Source organism: Euprymna scolopes, chromosome 22 (assembly GCF_053919585.1).
Source record: "Euprymna scolopes isolate OS-2025 chromosome 22, ASM5391958v1, whole genome shotgun sequence".
NCBI lineage: Eukaryota > Metazoa > Mollusca > Cephalopoda > Sepiida > Sepiolidae > Euprymna > Euprymna scolopes.
The window spans coordinates 110,660,995-110,679,319 of record NC_136503.1 but is presented as its reverse complement, the minus strand read 5'-3'; the positions used below and the strand labels follow the sequence as shown (position 1 = coordinate 110,679,319).

Below are 18,325 nucleotides of genomic sequence, written 5' to 3'. Positions count from 1 at the left end.
ACGATTGGCTCCTACAGACAGACTGATTTGAAAACCATTTTTTTCTCTTGCTCAAAAAACCTACATCTGTTTTATCTGCTATTTGACTTGCTGTCCCCTGCCTCAACCTTATCGCCACCCATCTCTGGGAATGATTGTTTTGCGCATGTATTAAGTGTGACTTTGTCAAAATCCACACTAGCTGATTTAATCACTGTTGACGTAGGGTCCCTACTAATATGAAGAATAAATTGGATGAAAACGCTTCTGGATAAATCAACAAATATATTTACTATATAACTAAAACTGAAGAGGAATTACTTTTTAATGAGGACACTGTGTGACATGCGCATTGAATGTTATTCCAAAATGGGTACTTGTACAGTTTAATCAAGACATTAAAAAATGAAAATATAAAAAAAAAAAGAAGTTATATTGTACGTATCTGTTTTGGACTGAAGTTCTCAGAAAAAAATGTCACTTAATGTGATCGAGTATTCTTTTTTTACAGTGGAAAAACCCGTTGTTATGGCAGCATGTTGAAGGTAGCCATGTTTGGGTTTTTAGAACACGCCGCGGGGAGATAACTCAGTCTAAAATGCTGGCACCCCCTCTCCATCTTAATAGCTTTTCTTAAAAACCAAAACATGGCTACCTTTTGATCTGTATCATAACAAATTGTTTTTTCGCTGTAAAAAAAAAAAAAAACTACTTGATCAAATTAAGTGAAAAAAATTTTTTCGGGGAACTTCATTCCATAACGGATATGTACAATATAACTTTTCTTTTTTGATATTTTCATTTTTTAATGTCTTGATTAAACTGTACAAGTACCCCAAAATGTTTGCCGAATCCAAGGTCTGATCCACATCTGGCATCAGTTGAAATGAATGGCTCTTGTCTTCAGGAGGCCTCAAGTTTTGACAAGCTTCTGGGCTTGACAATTACTCCTGATCTTAAATGGAACACGTACATCAAATCTGTTGCCAGGGCCGCTGAAAAAATGGTGGGATCTTTCTAGCGATCCAGTAGATATCTCACTGCTGATGCAATTCTCTATCTATGTAAGAGCCAGGTACGTTCAAGGATGGAATACTGCTGCCACATCTGGGCAGGAGCTGCTAGAAAGAACTTGTCCTGCCTTGATAGAGTTCAAAATAGACTTCGTAGCCTCGTAGGAGATGTCCTTTTCTCTTCCCTGTAACCTCACAGAAGAGATGTTGCGGGCTTGTTTCTGATGTATCGTTATTTCCATGGAAAGTGTTCGACTGAGCTTCAATCTATGGTCCCTCCTCGCCAAACTTTCACATGAAACACTCGTCTAGTTGAAAACACTATCAATAATTCCCACCACTCTTTATCTGTGCCTAAACCTAAACGTAGATTCGATGAACAAAGCTTCTTTCTTAGAACTGCACGCCTGTGGAATTGTCTTCCGTTTTCCTGCTTTCCGGCTGAGTACAATATAGTTATCTTCAAGTCTAACGTAAATAAGTTCTTGATGAGCCGTTCCATATGAGTTAACAAATTTACCAAATTTTCATTACTAATGATTACTATATTTTCCAATTTCTACTGTACACTCTTTAACCCTTATCCTTGAGTGGCCTCTTGGCCTTGATAATGTGGTGATGCCTGTGTAAAAAAAAAAGAAAGAAAGGGGCATAACTCTACTTTCCAAAATCCACATTAGATAAAGCAAGACAATAAAGGGTAGAGAGTTGTTTTCTTTTCAAACAGAAGATGCCTAATCTCTGTTGACGTAGTGTCTCTAATATCTAACGCTAATATGAAGAATAAATTGGATGAAAACGCTTTTGTATAAATCATCAAATATAATTATTCACTATATAACTAAAACTGAAGAAGAATTACTTTTTAATGAGGACGTAATCATTTTTAGTCATGTGTGACAAGCCCATTGAATGTTATCCCAAAATGTTTGTTGCTGAATCCAAGGGGCATAACTCTACTTTCCAAAATGCACATTAGATTAAGCAAAACGACAAAGGGTAGAGAGTTATTTCTTTTTCAAACATAAGATACCCAATCATTAATCTTTGTTTCCATATAACATATTGTTAAATGTTATTAGTTTGATTGTGGAAATAATTATATAATATCTCGCATTTCAAAAAAATAAAAAGAAGAAAAATCTAATAAATTTAATTGTATATTTGTTTCAGACGACATAGTTCAGTTGAAACGGATCTTTTGGAAGACGAATCTACACAAGAATCTTCCAGCAAAAAGCAATGTGTCTTTAAGATTCCAGTTTTAGATGAGACTCGCCATTCAATGAAAGCTTCAACATCAACGACACTTGTCGCAGATACAGAATCAGAAAAGAGTTTTATTCGACCCAAACCCATCACGGTGGTGGCTGATTCTAATCCTGAAGACGAGGAATCGGAGTCTCTATTTGATAAGCCAAAGAGCAGTAAATCGGATGATTCTATAACAACTTCGAAAAAAGGTTTGAGTATCTTTGTCCAAGACAGAGCTGGATTCGACGGTAAAGAACCTGATGGAAAGAATTTGGATTTGTCAACCAAGATCCTTGTTCAAGATACCCCGTCGACATCAGGTGTCAGTCAGATAGGGAAGAAGCCATATTTGGTTGTGGGGGATTCTGAGTATACTGAACCAGAGATGAGCGTGTCCAACATTGAAACTCCAGTTCAGGTTAAAAAGGAAGTTATGGATCCGGAGTTTAGTACTCTCAGGGAACCAAAGTCACAAGTTATCAAAGAAGAAACGCAAACTGAAAGCATACCAAAGGTAAGCCAAAGAAAATGATTCTCTTCATCTGTTTTTTTTTCTTTTTCACCCCCAAACAAGGTGTATTGCCACTTGGTCGTAAAAGCTACTATTTGGGATCATGTCTAACAGTGAATTGCAGGGAGATGAAAGTTCACATTGCATTTAAATTTTTACATGCCAGTACAGACAGGGAAGCAGGCAGTGGAGAGGGTAGCAGTCTGAAGGAATAAACTATTAGATTGGAATGCTTTCCAGCATCTAGGAACCTCAACAGTGGAGGATATCAACTCTTACTGATGAGACTATCACCAAAGTATCCCCTTTGTCAAATATGGTTGGATTGCAGAAAATGTCACTGAATTACGTTGTTTTAGGTCCTGGTTGATCTCTTGGTGCTTGGTGGTCACTCTGACAAAGGCCCAGAAGGTTGAAAGGTCTGTCTGGTAGATTACCTAGTAAATCCAATAAAGATATGTTACTTTATCTTTTCTGACATAAAATGACTTTAACAATTGTCACTGATTGCTATGATTATACACTACCAGAGAGCTCTTCATTTAATCTCCTCGGCTTAACGTTCACAGGCAACACAAGTTTGTATAAATACATAGAAGACGTTGCCAAGGTTGCTGCAGATGAGGTGGGCTCTCTAAACCATGCTATATTTAGAATTGGCAAGCGGTTCTATGACAGTGGGGAGCAGTTTGCAGAGGCTAGTGTTTTGATGTTTTACAACAATCCAGTTGACAACGATTAGGAGTTGCGAGTGGGATACAGAAGAAGGCCGATGGTGGCTTGGACCATGTTGAGAGAACTTTAGAAGATCAAAATGAACTAACAACAACTAATAAACACAACCTCGACAGTTGGTACAGAGTGGAACGATAAAATTGTCACCCTAGAAAAGACAACGTGATTCCATTTCTATTTGATGTAAACCAGTTTTCTTTTTTTGTTGCAGACCATCTATTAGGTGGTCAGTTGTGTACAAATCCCAAGAGCAATAGGAGCCTTCTATCATGTCTGAAAGTGACACCATGTTTGACAAGCGAGATCAGAGATGTGCCACTGTACAACTCCTGCTCTCTACCGATCCAAGAGAAGGAAAAGAAAAGCGGAAAGAGATTTGTAACCACGTAGGTGACAATAGCAAGACTTGAGTAAATGTGTCGACACCGCAGAGTTTTGTTAGCAACATGACGAACAAAAAGACATGTAAAACTATGATGCATACATAGTTTGGAAAGTACCATGAATAAATGCCTTTTATTTCTATAAAAAAAGCAGAGTCAAATTTCTTTTCTTTTTTTTTTTTGTTCCTTTGCAACCGTCTCTGCATACAATGTGTTGGGTTTGAGTGAAAATGTAACGGCCACGTTATATAGAAAAAGCAATCATATGACAATCAAGCAAACTTTTTGGCCGATTCTATATATATCATCAAATAAGTTTCGCATTATTTAAATCTTTAATCTCAATTTTATCGTTATTAATTAATTTATATTTTAATTTTTTAAAAAATTTTTGTTTGTTTTCCTTCTTACAGAATGGCATTTCCAAGAAGGATACACGACGCCAGGCCTTGGTCGACGTTAATATCCCAGAAGGATTCTTGACAACTCGACTTCCAATTAAGGTAAATAGTTTAATTTCTTGTCTACTGATATATAGAGTGATTCCCCTAAAATATCTTTGTAATCCTAACCCGACTGCATCTCTTGTGAACTCAAAGATGACAACCTGTACAGAATACACCATTGCTGCCAAACAAATCTGCAAACACCACAAAATTTAATTTTTATTTTATTGCGGACTATTATCCTCAACTTTTTATTAGTTTCTTGTTTCACAACGTTTCGGCCAACTATTCCTCTGGCCTTCGTCAGGTGGTAACCGTGACGGAATAGGAGCTTTGAATCTCCTAACTGCATCCACTAACTGCAGTTAGGAGATTCACAGTTCCTATCCCGTCATGGTTATCACCTGACGAAGGCCAGAGGAATAGTTGGCTGAAACATTGTGAAACAACAAACTAATAAAGATGAGGATAATAGTCCGCAATAAAATAAGAATTAATAAACAATACTCATCTCAATAATGAATTTCAATTAAATAATACCACAAGATTTGTCAAAATTTTCCAGAATTTGTCAGAATATGCACATAGATCATTGCTTTCAAGGGGAAACTTCCTTTTCTTTAACTTTAGAAACAGGGCAATATACAATGATTTAAAATACAATAACTAACGAAAGTGTAATTATTTCAAAATACTTGTTTTATTTTCAAAGTAAAATTCTTGAAAATTATGCAACATAGCATTTCGCCAAATTTATTCGGACCGACATGAATTCCTGCAGATATGAGTGAAAAAAACTTTGTTAAAAAAAAAAATTTTCTGAAAAGAGTTTTTTTTTTTTTTTTTTCATCAAAAAATATTAAAACGCCTATATCCATATTTCGCAATTTAAAATTTTAAACTACCATGTGACATCAGCAGCGGTCGGCCATGTTGGCTAATCAACCTACGAAAACCCATATTGCCCATTTTTGTTTTTTGTTTACCTTTTTAGATTGTTGGGTATTGTTTTACAAGATTTTTTGGGTGGTTGAGGGGGGTCTTGTCACTCTGACTTATGGTTAGTGGTAGACTTTAAAAAAAAGTTTGTTTTTTTTATGGATGGAGAGGACAATGATAATTCAGACTTAGGATTAATGATAGGATAAATAATTTTTTTTTTTTACTTTCCAGTATTTGCTTCTTTTTTTTTTTTTCATATTTTTAAACATTTTTATATTTTTTGTATTTTCAGAATCAAGTGACTAAAGTAAAGAGAGAAGAAGACTTTGAAGAGAACGAATTGCCGCAGTGTTGCATTGAAACGGTTTTTACTAATTTGGTTGCTAAGAAGTCATCGAGACCGGTTCCGAATCCAGTTATTGCCTCTTCGGGAGAACGAGCCCCTGAAGGTTTCAAATATTACCGCGGAAAGTTAGTTCGCGATTTTAAAAAGTTTAAAAAGGTATGATCTAACTTTTTTATATTTTTTAAAACTATTTTTCACCCCCAAACAAGACATATTGCCACTTAAAACATAAGGGGCTACTATTTGGGATCGTGTCTAACAGGGGATTGTGAGGTGTTGAGCAGTGAGATGTGTGTTCCTTTTTTTTTTTTTTTTTTTTTACATGGAGTTCACCACTTATCAAGGCCCAATGGCCACTCAGGGATAAGGGTTATTGTTTGTACAGTAATCAATGGGATAGTGTAGCAATAGTATTGGAGAATTGATAAAGTGTCATTACTTAAGGGGGTGGTTCATCAGGAATTTGTTTGTGTTGGACTTGAAGACATCCAGGTTGAAGTCGGGAGGGAAACAAGCAAGCGGAACAGAGTTCCACAGGCGTGCAGTTCTAAGAAAGAAGCTTTGTTCATGGTTTTGATTTAGGCACAGATAAGGAGTGGGGAAAATTATTGATGGTGGTTTCAGCTAGTTCCTACTGCATTTAAACTTCTGTATGTCAGTACAATCAGAGAAGCAGCAAATAGGGAGGGAATTCCAAAGTCTAACAGTCTGAGGAATGAAACTAGGCTAGAAGGCTTTCCGGCATCTTGAGACATTTACAGTAAAGGGATTGGATTTTGCTGCTTGGGTTAGTTACGAATATGTCCATCCAGGGGGCACAAGTGCTCAGAGTTCATCAGAGCACATTTCATTAAAGTACTTGTAAAACAGGTACAGAAATGCAACCGCAATAGGACAAAGGTTGGAACTTGGCTGATAACTGATGTGAAACTTTTTTGAAGCAAAGAGACTAGTAGTAGATGTACCAGCTCAGATGTGACAACAATGCTCCTTGTATGAGCAAATTGTGGCTTTGTAAAGATATAAGATACTGTCAGGTATGAGTCATTTTCTAGCATGATAGATGGAGCCCACCTTCTTTGCGGCAGTCTTGGCAATGTCCTTAATGTATTTGTTCTAATTCATGTTGTGAATGTTAAGCCAAAGAATTTGAAGGATGAGCTCAGGTTGGGTCTAATATTATTATTCATTATAATATATCAGCATCGTATTTTATGAATTTGAAGATTCTACTGTTGGCATTGGTTTCCCTGATATTCTTTTAGTAAAAAATTCTTTCTAGAAATACATTGGGGATTACGGGAAGGACCACATGAAGGTTGCCAATATCCTAAGTGAATGTTATTCAGGGTTTATGGAAAAATTTATCTTTAGTTGACCTTTGACAACTAAATATTTTCGTTTATTAGACGAATAGAAAAGTTACTAGCTAAACCCATATGATTTTTGGAATATGACATCTTCATTCTGTGATGAGTACGTACATTATAAAAATTTTCTTAATATTTTTTTTTTTTTTTTGAATAAGTGTAATTCTAAATGTGCATTAAATTATGTTTGAAAATGGAGTTTCCACAGTATTTTTATTTATTTATTTTTTTAATGTCATTTTTTTTTCATATATACCATACTAATGATAAGACCTGTAACTACCAAATTAAAAGTGAATGTCCAATTAATAGCAATTGACATAGGCACAGATTTAAGATCACAGCATCTTTCTTCCCATGCTGTTCTCAGTGTCTCACTAGTGAAACTTCCATGAGTAAGTGCTATTATGTAGCATGAGTAGATAACCTCAAAGTTTGTTTAGGTAGTGTCATGGGATGATATATTTTCCTCTTACGATATGAAGAAATTATGATTTATTACACAAAAGATAATATTAATTATCCAAATAATAACATAATAAAAATATAATAAAAGTAATTATTGATATCATTATTAATTACAACAAAATAAAAATATTATATAATAATAATAAAAATAATAAATTACTTAATTAGCAATAAAAGATTATATAAAATAATATAAAAAGTATTACTTTAAGAATTTGAATGTAAACCGTTTTTTTAGCATCTCAGGAGATTTTCAAAACATGGAACAAAAAACATTCTAAACCGTTTGTTCCCGAACCTTCTCTAGCGATAGCTATAAAAAGTGAACGATCACTATTTATAACTCGGTTATAACACGACGTTGGGACGCAATGAGAGGCGACCACCTATTATAACTCTGACCGAAGAAAAATACAAAAAAACTCAAGTCGCTTAAATAACAGATGAACCAAACAAGATACAGAGAAAACTCTTTCATCAAAAAACTGGTAAATATAGATTTTTCTTAATTATATTTGACCAAAAAGCATTTATGTCTAAAAGATAAAAACAAACATTACTATAAAAACATTTACTTCTATCAAAAGGGAAATAACTAGAAAACAGAATTACTTCCCTTACACTATCGATTATAAACAGCTTATTAGACATTCGTTTTTCTTTACTATTTTTGATTTTGTTTCCCTTTTTCTTTGTTAATAAAAAAAGTTTGTTTTTCTTTTCAAATTATCTTTTTTTACTCTTTTATTTTTCATCGATATGTTTGCGGCGTTCCGATACCTCTAGACCAGGAACAAATCTGTAACAAGTAGTAGTATGCGTTGAGGCGAGTAGAAAATAAAGCCCAATGTGTGTGCGTGTTTGAGTTTACAATATTTAATGTTGATCAGTGTTTGTTTCAATGACCTATGACTTGAGAACCAAGTGTTTCTGGACCCATGTTTTTTCATTATTTATACGTATAGCATTTAATCCTGCCATCGATTTTCTAAATACCCTGTATATACTGGGTGTTCATAAAGTTTAGACACAAGTAACATCTTCAATATTATTTCCATCATTTAGAATACAAACATTGATGTTTTTCTTCTGATGTGCTTAAAAGAATGACAAAAAACACGGATTATATGAAAATATAATAATATAGCTTTATTGATGGTAATGGATGGTTGGTTGTTAGGAGGAAGATGCCAGCACAGGGATTCAACAGGTTTGATACTTCTCAGGCCCAAATTGTCAACCAATTCCAATATCCATCTCATGTTGTTAACCATTTGGGGCTTCATTGTTACTGTAGCTGCATCCCAAGGACGGTTTATTCGGTGATAGTCATTTCACTGAATTAATCTGTTTTGGTTCCACTTTATTACACCTGGGTATACTTTTTTTGCTGAAAATGACATTTCAAACATCCGACATTAAACTTATTTTTTTGACAATCGATCATATTTGTTGTTTTTTCTCATGAAGGTGCCTTGTTTCTGGTCCATTATTTTTATTCAAATGACATTTTGATGCATCCAATAATTATTTTATGTTGTTTCTTGTATATCGTTGTAAGGTGCACCTACTCTTTAAATATTTTACCTTGATAAATATTAATGTAAATATTTAACCTTGATAAATATTAATGTAAATATTTAACCTGGATATTTAACATTAATGCATTTCACAAAAGTTTTGTGGACATGCAATACATCCATGTTGCCTTCAATTTTGAAACCTGTTGGATAGCTAGAGGGTTCTCTAAAAGGAGGGGGAGGGGGTAAAATCAGGAATCGCGTGGCTTCTGCCATAGAGAGAGGTTCTTTCTCTTGGCTGCCGTTAATCAACCCAAAAGATGCGAGACATTATCCCAGCAGGAGACCGGGACTGGGAACGGTTGCACAAGTCAGCCTAATTTTTATATTATGTTATCTTTACATGTCTCTTTATTGTGCATGCGTCTTCCAGTTTTCTACCTTCGATAAACATGATCCCATAATCTTATGTTTAAATGGCAATATGCCTTTTTTAAGATGAAAAAGAGTACAAAGAAAATATGCTTATTCCCAATACATTTATTATTATTAGTAACTATCAGCATGACTCGACGTTGCCCGGGATTGAATGATGATCAATGCATGTTTCACACTCCCATATTTTTATTGTCATCGAAATCTGTGAAATTGCCCATTTTGCAATCAAATTGATTGCCTGCTCTAATTGGGAATCCATCGTGGTGCACTTGGAAGAAGCTTCACAGGCCTCCCAGCAGTGACTTAGTCCACAATACATTGTAGTCTACATTGCACTGTAGAGAATCTACTGTTGATTTAAAAAAATTATTTTTATATAAAATGGCTTCCGTTAAAGTTTAAAATGCATAAGTAAAGTATCATGCTTCAATTGTGCTCTAAACAAAAATTCATTTTAAATCCGCCCCTGTCATATCCAAGAACCCACTGTTGATTTTATATGCCTGGCCTTACTGGTTGTGTGTGATAATAGCTTGAATTTAAGTTTAAAATGAAAAAGTCAAGTATTAAATATCATTGTGAAATTGTGCTTTAAACAGAAACATTCACTTCGAATGCGCCCCTGTCATATCAAAGAACCTACTGTTGATTTTATATGTTGAGCCTTTTGGCTTGTGTGCTAATAAAACTTCTCAAATGCACTTGTAATGTTAGGCTGTGTAAGGTGTTGACTTTCATCGGATTATTTCGATCATCGATATTTATCGAAGACATTCAGATACAAAACCTATCTAAGAACACTGCCAGGCTTATAAAGTACCTCCGTGTGAAATTTCATAAAAATTGGTTGAGCCATTTGGAGTTCATAGGGAGTGAACTTGTACACGTGCTTCTGTGTGACACACTCCACATCTTAAGGACTTTCATATCACATTCAATTCAATTCTGCTCTATAGTTTTGGGAGCAGATAACTGTTTCTCACTTTTCGTATTTGCACGGCTTTTAATATTAATACCAACTAGCTGAACCTGTGGAAATTCCACAGGGGACTCATTCATATGTAATATATTGATGTTGGCATCCGGAGATGTTCAGTATAAATGGAGATGCTCTGATATTATTGTAGCTCTTTTGTTAAAACTGCAAAAGTATTTATCTCAGCTAGCAGGGGCGTCCAGCGTAGCCAGGTCGTAAAATACGCTTAAATATGATATTTTAATTCTTGCAGATTTTGTATATATTATTACAGACGTAAAATTATTGCAATCAAAATAACAAATAAAATTATTGAAATTAAAATAACAAAATTTCAAACATCATAAAAAAAAACATATCCAATACAAAATATTCTCAAAATAGTTTTAAAAGATTTTAAAAAGCATTTTCAATAAGTCTTTAAAAAAAGGTCAAACTAATTTCAATTTCTTAATTAAAATAAGACTAAAAACAGTTTTCAATGATTATTAAGTAAAAAAGAATAACCAAAAAACATAATAAAAGAAGAGTACCCGCACACAGCGAAGGTATAGGTGTGAGAAAAAAGCGAAGGAAATGATTTCCGGTAGTGCTACGTTTGAAGTTAGGAAGTATGTCAGCTGACTATAACCAATTTTTAATTTTTTTTTTTTTTTTTTGCTTAAATCTTCCCTGCAACCTCTTTCCCCACAGAAGAGACATTGCAAGCCTGTCTCTGCTTTATCGTTATTTTCATGGCAAGTGCTCGTCTGAGCTCCAATCTATGGTCTCTCTTCACCAAACATTCACAAAAAACACTCGTCTAGCTGAAATCACTATCAATAATTTCCTCCACTCTTTATCTGTGCCTAAATCTCAACAGATTCCATGAACAAAGTTTCTTTCTTAGAACTGCATGCCTGTGGAACTTTCTTCCGTTTTCTTGCTTTCCAGCTGACTACAATTTGGTCGTCTTCAAGTCCGATGGAAACAAATTCTTGTTGAACCGTTCCCTTAAGTAATCCAATTTATCAAATTTCCACTACTTACAATTACTATGATATCGTCCCATTGACTACTGTACACTCATTAACCCATACCCTCGAATGGCCTCCGGGCCTTGATAAGTGGTGAATTATTTTGTAAAAAAAAATCAAAAAAAATCATGTAAATTGATCAAGTAGTTTTATTTTTAAATAAAATCAATTTTATGGGTAACTAGAAAAGCATCTGTTTTGAAAACAATCTTAAAAAGTAAAAAAAAAAACAAAGGGAAATGACTCCACAATAATTCAAACTTATGATTTATGCCGTAATGCCTACAAGTTCCCATTAATAGCTTAAAAATGATTTGCTTTATAAAAATAAAACTACTTGATCAATTTACATGATTTTTGGTATCTGATATATTCATTCCATTACAGGTTAAGATTTTTCTTTATAGAGAGAATTTTGGACAAGATTCAAAGGGGTTAGTTTATTGCTAATTGCCTAAGGCATCCCTACTGGGGAATGCCAATAGGTCCACTCAGACAATTTTTGTTCAGCCTAAGTGCCCTTCTTCGAGGATGCTGGTTTCAAATCCTACCTTCGTAGACCTTGTATCACATCTTCCTACTATTGGACAGAGATAAATAATTTCCAATTATCTTATGTGCCTATTTACTATGCCTCCCCACGGGACAGAGTTAGACACCAGGGTCGTTTTTTAACGTGGAGAAAAGGAACAAAAATAAAAATTGTCTCAGTTGTGAAGGATTTCTCCTCCACCGAAAGAGAACAAGAAATAGAAGTGCAGTATCTGAAGAACAGATACTACACTTTGATCTTGACCAAAAGGTCAAGAAAATGAAAACCTGTACTCGTCCACATTGGGATTTACAATTTTTTTCTCTCTCGTAGAATGCTCTTGCAAGAGGTTTTTCCCTGCCACGGATTATCGGAGGTTCTGATCTTGTCACTCATGTGATCTCGCGAAGTAAAGAAATTGATGAATGGATGCGACAAAGCAAAGAGGTAAGTGGCTTTATTATTTACTTGACGTACAGTATTCACATTGCCCGGGATCTGTTATGTTCAATTTTTTTAATGAATATTTCTGTGTTCTATATAACCACATGTTTTATCTTGGGTTCTATTTAGGTTCATTTAAAAGTTATTTATTAAAGTTGAACGGCGCTTCTACACATTTGGGACAAAATTTCAGAAATTGTAAAACTGAATTGCACATGAAAACAATGGTATCTATGTATTCCTCATAGTTTTAAGATGATTATATCCAAAAATTATGAAAATCAATACAGTAGAAAATTATTTATTAAAGAAAATAGAAGTTGAAGAAAACGATCGTATTTGTATGTAAGACACAGGAGAGTTCAAAAGGGAGGTAATTTCCTCTGAATAATTCTTGGAGAACTCAGGAAAAGTTTTTGGAATTTTCTGAATGGACCTGAGGAAATTGAATCAGTGCGATATGTATTCTTTTTGGTCAAATAAAATCTGTACTTTTGATTTCCTGCATGCCCATGGACATTTGGCAGGTTTACAAATGTGTTCCTGTCAGAGGGAATGAGTTAATGAGACACAAACCCGATTTACAGATCGGATTTAAATGGAGGTTAGAGTTACTTCCCTTGTTTATGTTTTCGTTTCGATTTATTTTATAAAAACAAAATGGCCGCAGTTTTTCACCTGCTGACACAATTAAAATTAGTTTTTCTAATAAATCAATAATATTCAGGTAATTTCGACTGCATAATTTGGAAGCTAACAGTGTAATTTATTAGAATTGACAAAAAAATCAGTAGAAACTATTGCTTTATCGACTACAAAATTTCGTTCTGATAGAAACACCAGTTGAACAAAGGTACGTTTTATTAGGTTCTGACTTTTTTAATTAATTTTATTTCATTTTTTTAGCAAGAGAGTCAGCAAAATGAAGACGAAAGAAGAGCTGAAGAACTTTTCAAGTAAGAAATTCTACCAATGTTTTATATATATATATATATATATATATATATATATATATGAGGGGCGTGCAATAAGTAATGCCCCTGACCCACTTCCAGTTGTCTGATCTAGCTGAAATTTTGCATGGGCAATGATTTATATCTCTACGGGTTATATGGCAAATTACAGCGCTGAACTAATTGTGGTTTCCGTTTTACAGGTGTTTGGACTGAGTCAGGTGTGAAATGGAGCCTGTTGAATGTCAAGCAGTGATCCGGTTTTTGTATTTGAAAGGACGCACACCACAGGAGACTTTTGATGAAATGAAAGAAACTTATGGTGATAATGCCCCATCATGTGACCTTGTAAAACGCTAGCATCGTGAATTCAAACATGGCCGGAAGTCTGTGGAAACAGCTCCCAAACCTGGCCCCCCCCTTCTGCCATTGATGAGGCATCTGTCCGTCAAGTTGAGGCCGCCAGGTGAAAGATGGGCGCATTACTATTTGCCAAATAGCCCAAGATGTCAAGATTAGTACAGGGTCTGTGGAAACTATGATTCATGACCATTTGCATATGCATAAGGTGTCTGCCAGATGGATTCCCAGGTTGCTCACACCATTCCAGAAGCGAGAATGCGTTGAGTGCTCGAGGATGAATTTGGAGATGTGCCAAGAAGATTAGTCAAAGTTTTCAAGAGACTGATTACACAGGATGAAACCTGGGTCCATCACTATGATCCAGAGACCAAAGCCCAGTCAATGCAGTGGAAGCACTTGGACTCGCCACCTCCAAAGAAGGCAAGGGTGCAGCCCTCCGCTGGCAATGTCATGCTCACAGTCTTCTGGGACCAGGACGGAGTAGTGATGACAGATTTGCTGGCAAAGGGTACCACAATTACAGGAGCCTATTATGCTTCACTTTTGAGGAAATTAAGGGAAGCTATCAAAATTAAGAGGCAGGGTAAGATCAACAAAGTTACCCTCCTCCTGCAGGCCACAACTCGCATGTCACCAAATCAGAAGCACAGGCGTGTGGTTATGAAATCCTCCCCCATCTTCCCTACTCTCCTGACCTTGCACCCTCTGACTCTCACCTCTTCCCAGCCATGAAATTGTTTTTGAAAAGAAAGCGTTTCCCAGATGATGCAGCCTTGATTTCTGAAGTCACATCGTGGTTGGTGGACCAACCTAGGGTGTTCTACAAAAACGGTCTCCAGAGCTGCATCAAACGATGGGAGAAATGCATAACTCTGGGTGGTTTCTATGTAGAGAAAGACTAATAACTGTGCCAAGTTTCGTTGCTCTACTGCTATGGGAAGTGGGTCAGGGGCATTACTTATTGCACGCCCCTCGTGTGTGTGTGTGTGTGTGTGTGTGTATATATATATATATATATATGTATATATAATTACAAGTAACTAGAGACCTCTTCAGGCGATGCTAATTATACAACGGATTCTTCTTTTGTATAAGCAGCATTGTCTGAAGAGGTTTCTAGTTACTTGTAACTGGCTGACTGAAACATGCTCATGAATGTGTAGTGACATGTTAAGGCTTATGTAAAATAAATTAAAAAAATATATCTAGCTCTACTTCGGTATTGAGCACTTTTGTATGAACCTCGTTAAATTCATTGGTTTTTCATCTCTGAAAAATATTAACCTGGAAAATGTATGTGTTTTGCATATATTTTCTATTGTTTATGTATTCTAATCTTTTTAAAACCAGAATCTCGATGTTTGTTAAGGTATTACTAAGGTGACTAAAATAGGATTTATCCATGTTTTGACAATGCCTTATTCACTGTAATAAATTTAGGAGACTAAAATAGGATGAGGGATTAGAGATGGACAGATAGAGAGGAAGATATATAGATAGAAAAGAGAAAGTGAGAGGAAAATAGAGAAAGAGAAGGAGATAGAGAGATAAAGGGATTGATAAATAAACAGAGAGAGGGGGAGAGTTAGAAACAGAGGGATGAGACAGAGGAAAGGAGAGAGATAGAGGGAGTTAGAGAAAGGGGCTCAAAGAGAGATGGAGAGGGTGATATAGAGAGAAATATAGATTGAGAGAGGGAAAGGGAGAGATGGATAGAGAGAGATATTAAGAGAGGAAGAGAGAGGGGGAGAGAAACAGAAGGTGAACTACACTTCACCGTTTGTTTCCTCGTTCAGTAGAGAAGAAATCTTTCGAGACTGAGGCAATTTTAATGTTTTGTTATTATCCAGAGTACCCCTTTTTTTTGGGGGGGGGGGGCTAGATTTTCATCACATTAGAAACCGACCGGGTTATCTGTACTTTCATTTAACAAATTAATAAAAGAAAAACGGGTTTGTATTACTGTACACATAGATTCGAAAAACTTGTCAAAAAACAAATATATAACAAATAAATGTTATCAAAGGCAAGATAAATTACTTTTCTGCCAAACTGGATATATGTTTTGTGTTTTTATTCAATGGAACATATTTATTCAGCTCGAAAACCATACAGTGTTTACCGATGTATTGGAACATTCAAGATGGCGTCTGATTCTCTCTTTAACACGGTAAGTTTGGGAAAAGGTGTTATAAATAAAAAAACAGATAAAATACTGTTAAAAACTCGCTCAATATATGTTACCGTGACATATGTTGACATATATTCGGCGGGTTTGTAATAGTATTTTGTATAGTTTTTTATTTATAACACCTTTTCCCAAACTTACGGTGTTAAAGAGGGTGTGAGACGCCATCTTGAATTTTTGAATACATCGGTAAACACTGTATGTTTTTCGAGCGAGTTTTTAACAGTATTTTATCCGTTTTTTTATTTATAACATCTTTTCCCACGCTTACCGTGTTAAAGAGAGAATAAGGTGCCATCTTGAATTTTCGAATACATCGGTAAACACTGTATGTTTTTCGAGCTGAATAAATATGTTACATTGAATAAAAACACAAAAAATGTATCCAGTTTGGCAGAAAAGTAACTTATCTTGCCTTTGTTATATATTTATTTGTTATATATTTGTTTTTTGACAACTTTTTCGAAACTATGTGTACAGCAATACAAACCCAGAAAAACATATTGTAAAATTTGAATTTAACATGAAAATACTATTTTAAAAAATAGCACGATAACATAAGTGCATAAGTGCCACTTTAGGTACTCCTTGGGCGTTGAGTTCCATGGCGACCAGCATAATTATTTAATGGTCGCTCCCTTAGCCCCCCCCCCCCTAGTCAAGGCTAATACATGCGCACGTAACATTTTTTTTATTTACTGACGTTGGCTTAGTAACTAAACGATTTATTGATAATTTCGTAACCCTTAAACGCATGCCGGAAGATTTAAATTGGTTCATTATTGTTATAATGAAAAAAAAAGGGGTTTGTATTACTGTACACATAGATTCGAAAAAGTTGTCAAAAAACAAATATATAACAAATAAATGTTATCAAAGGAAAGATAAGTTACTTTTCTACCTAACTGGATATATTTTTTGTGTTTTTATTCAATGTAACATATTTATTCAGCTCGAAAAACATACAGTGTTTACCGATGTATTCGAAAATTCAAGATGGCACCTTATTCTCTCTTTAACACGGTAAGCGTGGGAAAAGATGTTATAAATAAAAAAACGGATAAAATACTGTTAAAAACTCGCTCAATATATGTTACCGTGACATAGGTTGACATATATTCGGCGGGTTTTTAATAGTATTTTGTATAGTTTTTTATTTATAACACCTTTTTCCATACTTACAGTGTTAAAGAGGGTGTGAGACGCCATCTTGAATTTTTGAATACATCGGTAAACACTATATGTTTTTCGAGCTGAATAAATATGTTACATTAAATAAAAACACAAAAAATATATCCGCGCTATTTTTTTAAATTGTGTTTTTTTTTTATTCCAAAAAACTCAAAAAGCAAGCGACAAACTATTTTTTGGCCTCATATAATAAAGAAAAAATGTGTAAATTAAAAAATATGGAAGATAAACAAATGAATTATGTTTTTTTTTTTTTTTTTTTACTTACTAAACAGAAAATGAAATCTTTCGTCAATTCGTGGCTGTGAAATTAATCGAACCGGAAGTTCAGTTTTATCAACAGAACAGATTCGCAGTAACGGTTAAAAAAATATATTTATTTTATTTAATATTTTAATTTTAATAATTCGCGAGGTAAATTTAATTTAAGAACATAAAAACATACCTCGACTCTAAAAATGGGTTGTCTGAAAATTTCAAATAAATTGGTAACGTAGAAATATGGTTTTATTCGTTTAGAACAAACCAACATTTACATTTTTATATATATAGATATATATGAATATATCTATACTTGTAGCCAAATTGAATATTGAAATGCTCATATCAACAAAACTACATGAAAATTTGCAGGCTTTTTGGAGATTATAATACTATTCTATGGTTAAAATTTTATGAGAATTGGTAAAAAAGAACATATATTTTCAAACCAATAAATTATGCCCAAATTTGCTTACATTTGTTTATATAGTGTCCTGGCAAGCAGCTTCAGTTTCGATTATCTGCCCTGTGGCTTTGCCAGGCCACGAATATATAGTGATGAAAAATGAAATTTACATTATTTCTTCAAAATTCAAAACAAGATTTTTTTTATTCTTATTTCATGGAGTTTGAAAAATTTCTCATTAGAGGAAATAACTAACAAAATGAAAGTAAAGAAATATAAGCTTGCATAAATTTAAAAACTTTAAAATGTTGTAAGTAAAAGCAATGTTTGTAGAAGTGATTTAAAATTTTTATCTATGTAATTATTAAAAAATATTTTTTTTTTCAGTTGGGATTCAAGAGGAAAACAAAAGCGGTCTCGTTGAAATTACACAAAACCAAAAAACAAAAGAAAGATCCAGACACTTTTTAAGGAAAATGCTTTTTCTTCTTCTTTTTTTTTTTTTGTTTGTAAAATAAATTTCCATTCAAAACTCAGTTATTTCTAAATAAATAAATAAATAAATATTTTTATTGAAAATCCAGAATTCT

At 34.2% G+C, this 18,325-nt stretch overlaps 1 protein-coding gene and 1 pseudogene across 1 annotated transcript in view; one reads left to right on the top strand and one right to left on the bottom strand.

The window, feature by feature from the left end:
• LOC145243640 (nibrin-like) overlaps positions 1 to 18,322 on the top strand; it is an 82,412-nt gene extending 64,090 nt beyond the window's left edge. Inside the window, exons 12-17 of the mRNA XM_080106663.1 lie at positions 2,166 to 2,760; positions 4,289 to 4,378; positions 5,556 to 5,765; positions 12,263 to 12,376; positions 13,280 to 13,329; positions 18,123 to 18,322. Coding sequence (XP_079962789.1) covers positions 2,166 to 2,760; positions 4,289 to 4,378; positions 5,556 to 5,765; positions 12,263 to 12,376; positions 13,280 to 13,329; positions 18,123 to 18,159 — 1,096 coding nt within the window. The 3' untranslated portion in view covers positions 18,160 to 18,322. The remainder of the gene's footprint in view (positions 1 to 2,165; positions 2,761 to 4,288; positions 4,379 to 5,555; positions 5,766 to 12,262; positions 12,377 to 13,279; positions 13,330 to 18,122) is intronic.
• LOC145244125 (U2 spliceosomal RNA) lies at positions 12,057 to 12,212 on the bottom strand (annotated as a pseudogene).
• Positions 18,323 to 18,325: the final 3 nt, after the last annotated feature.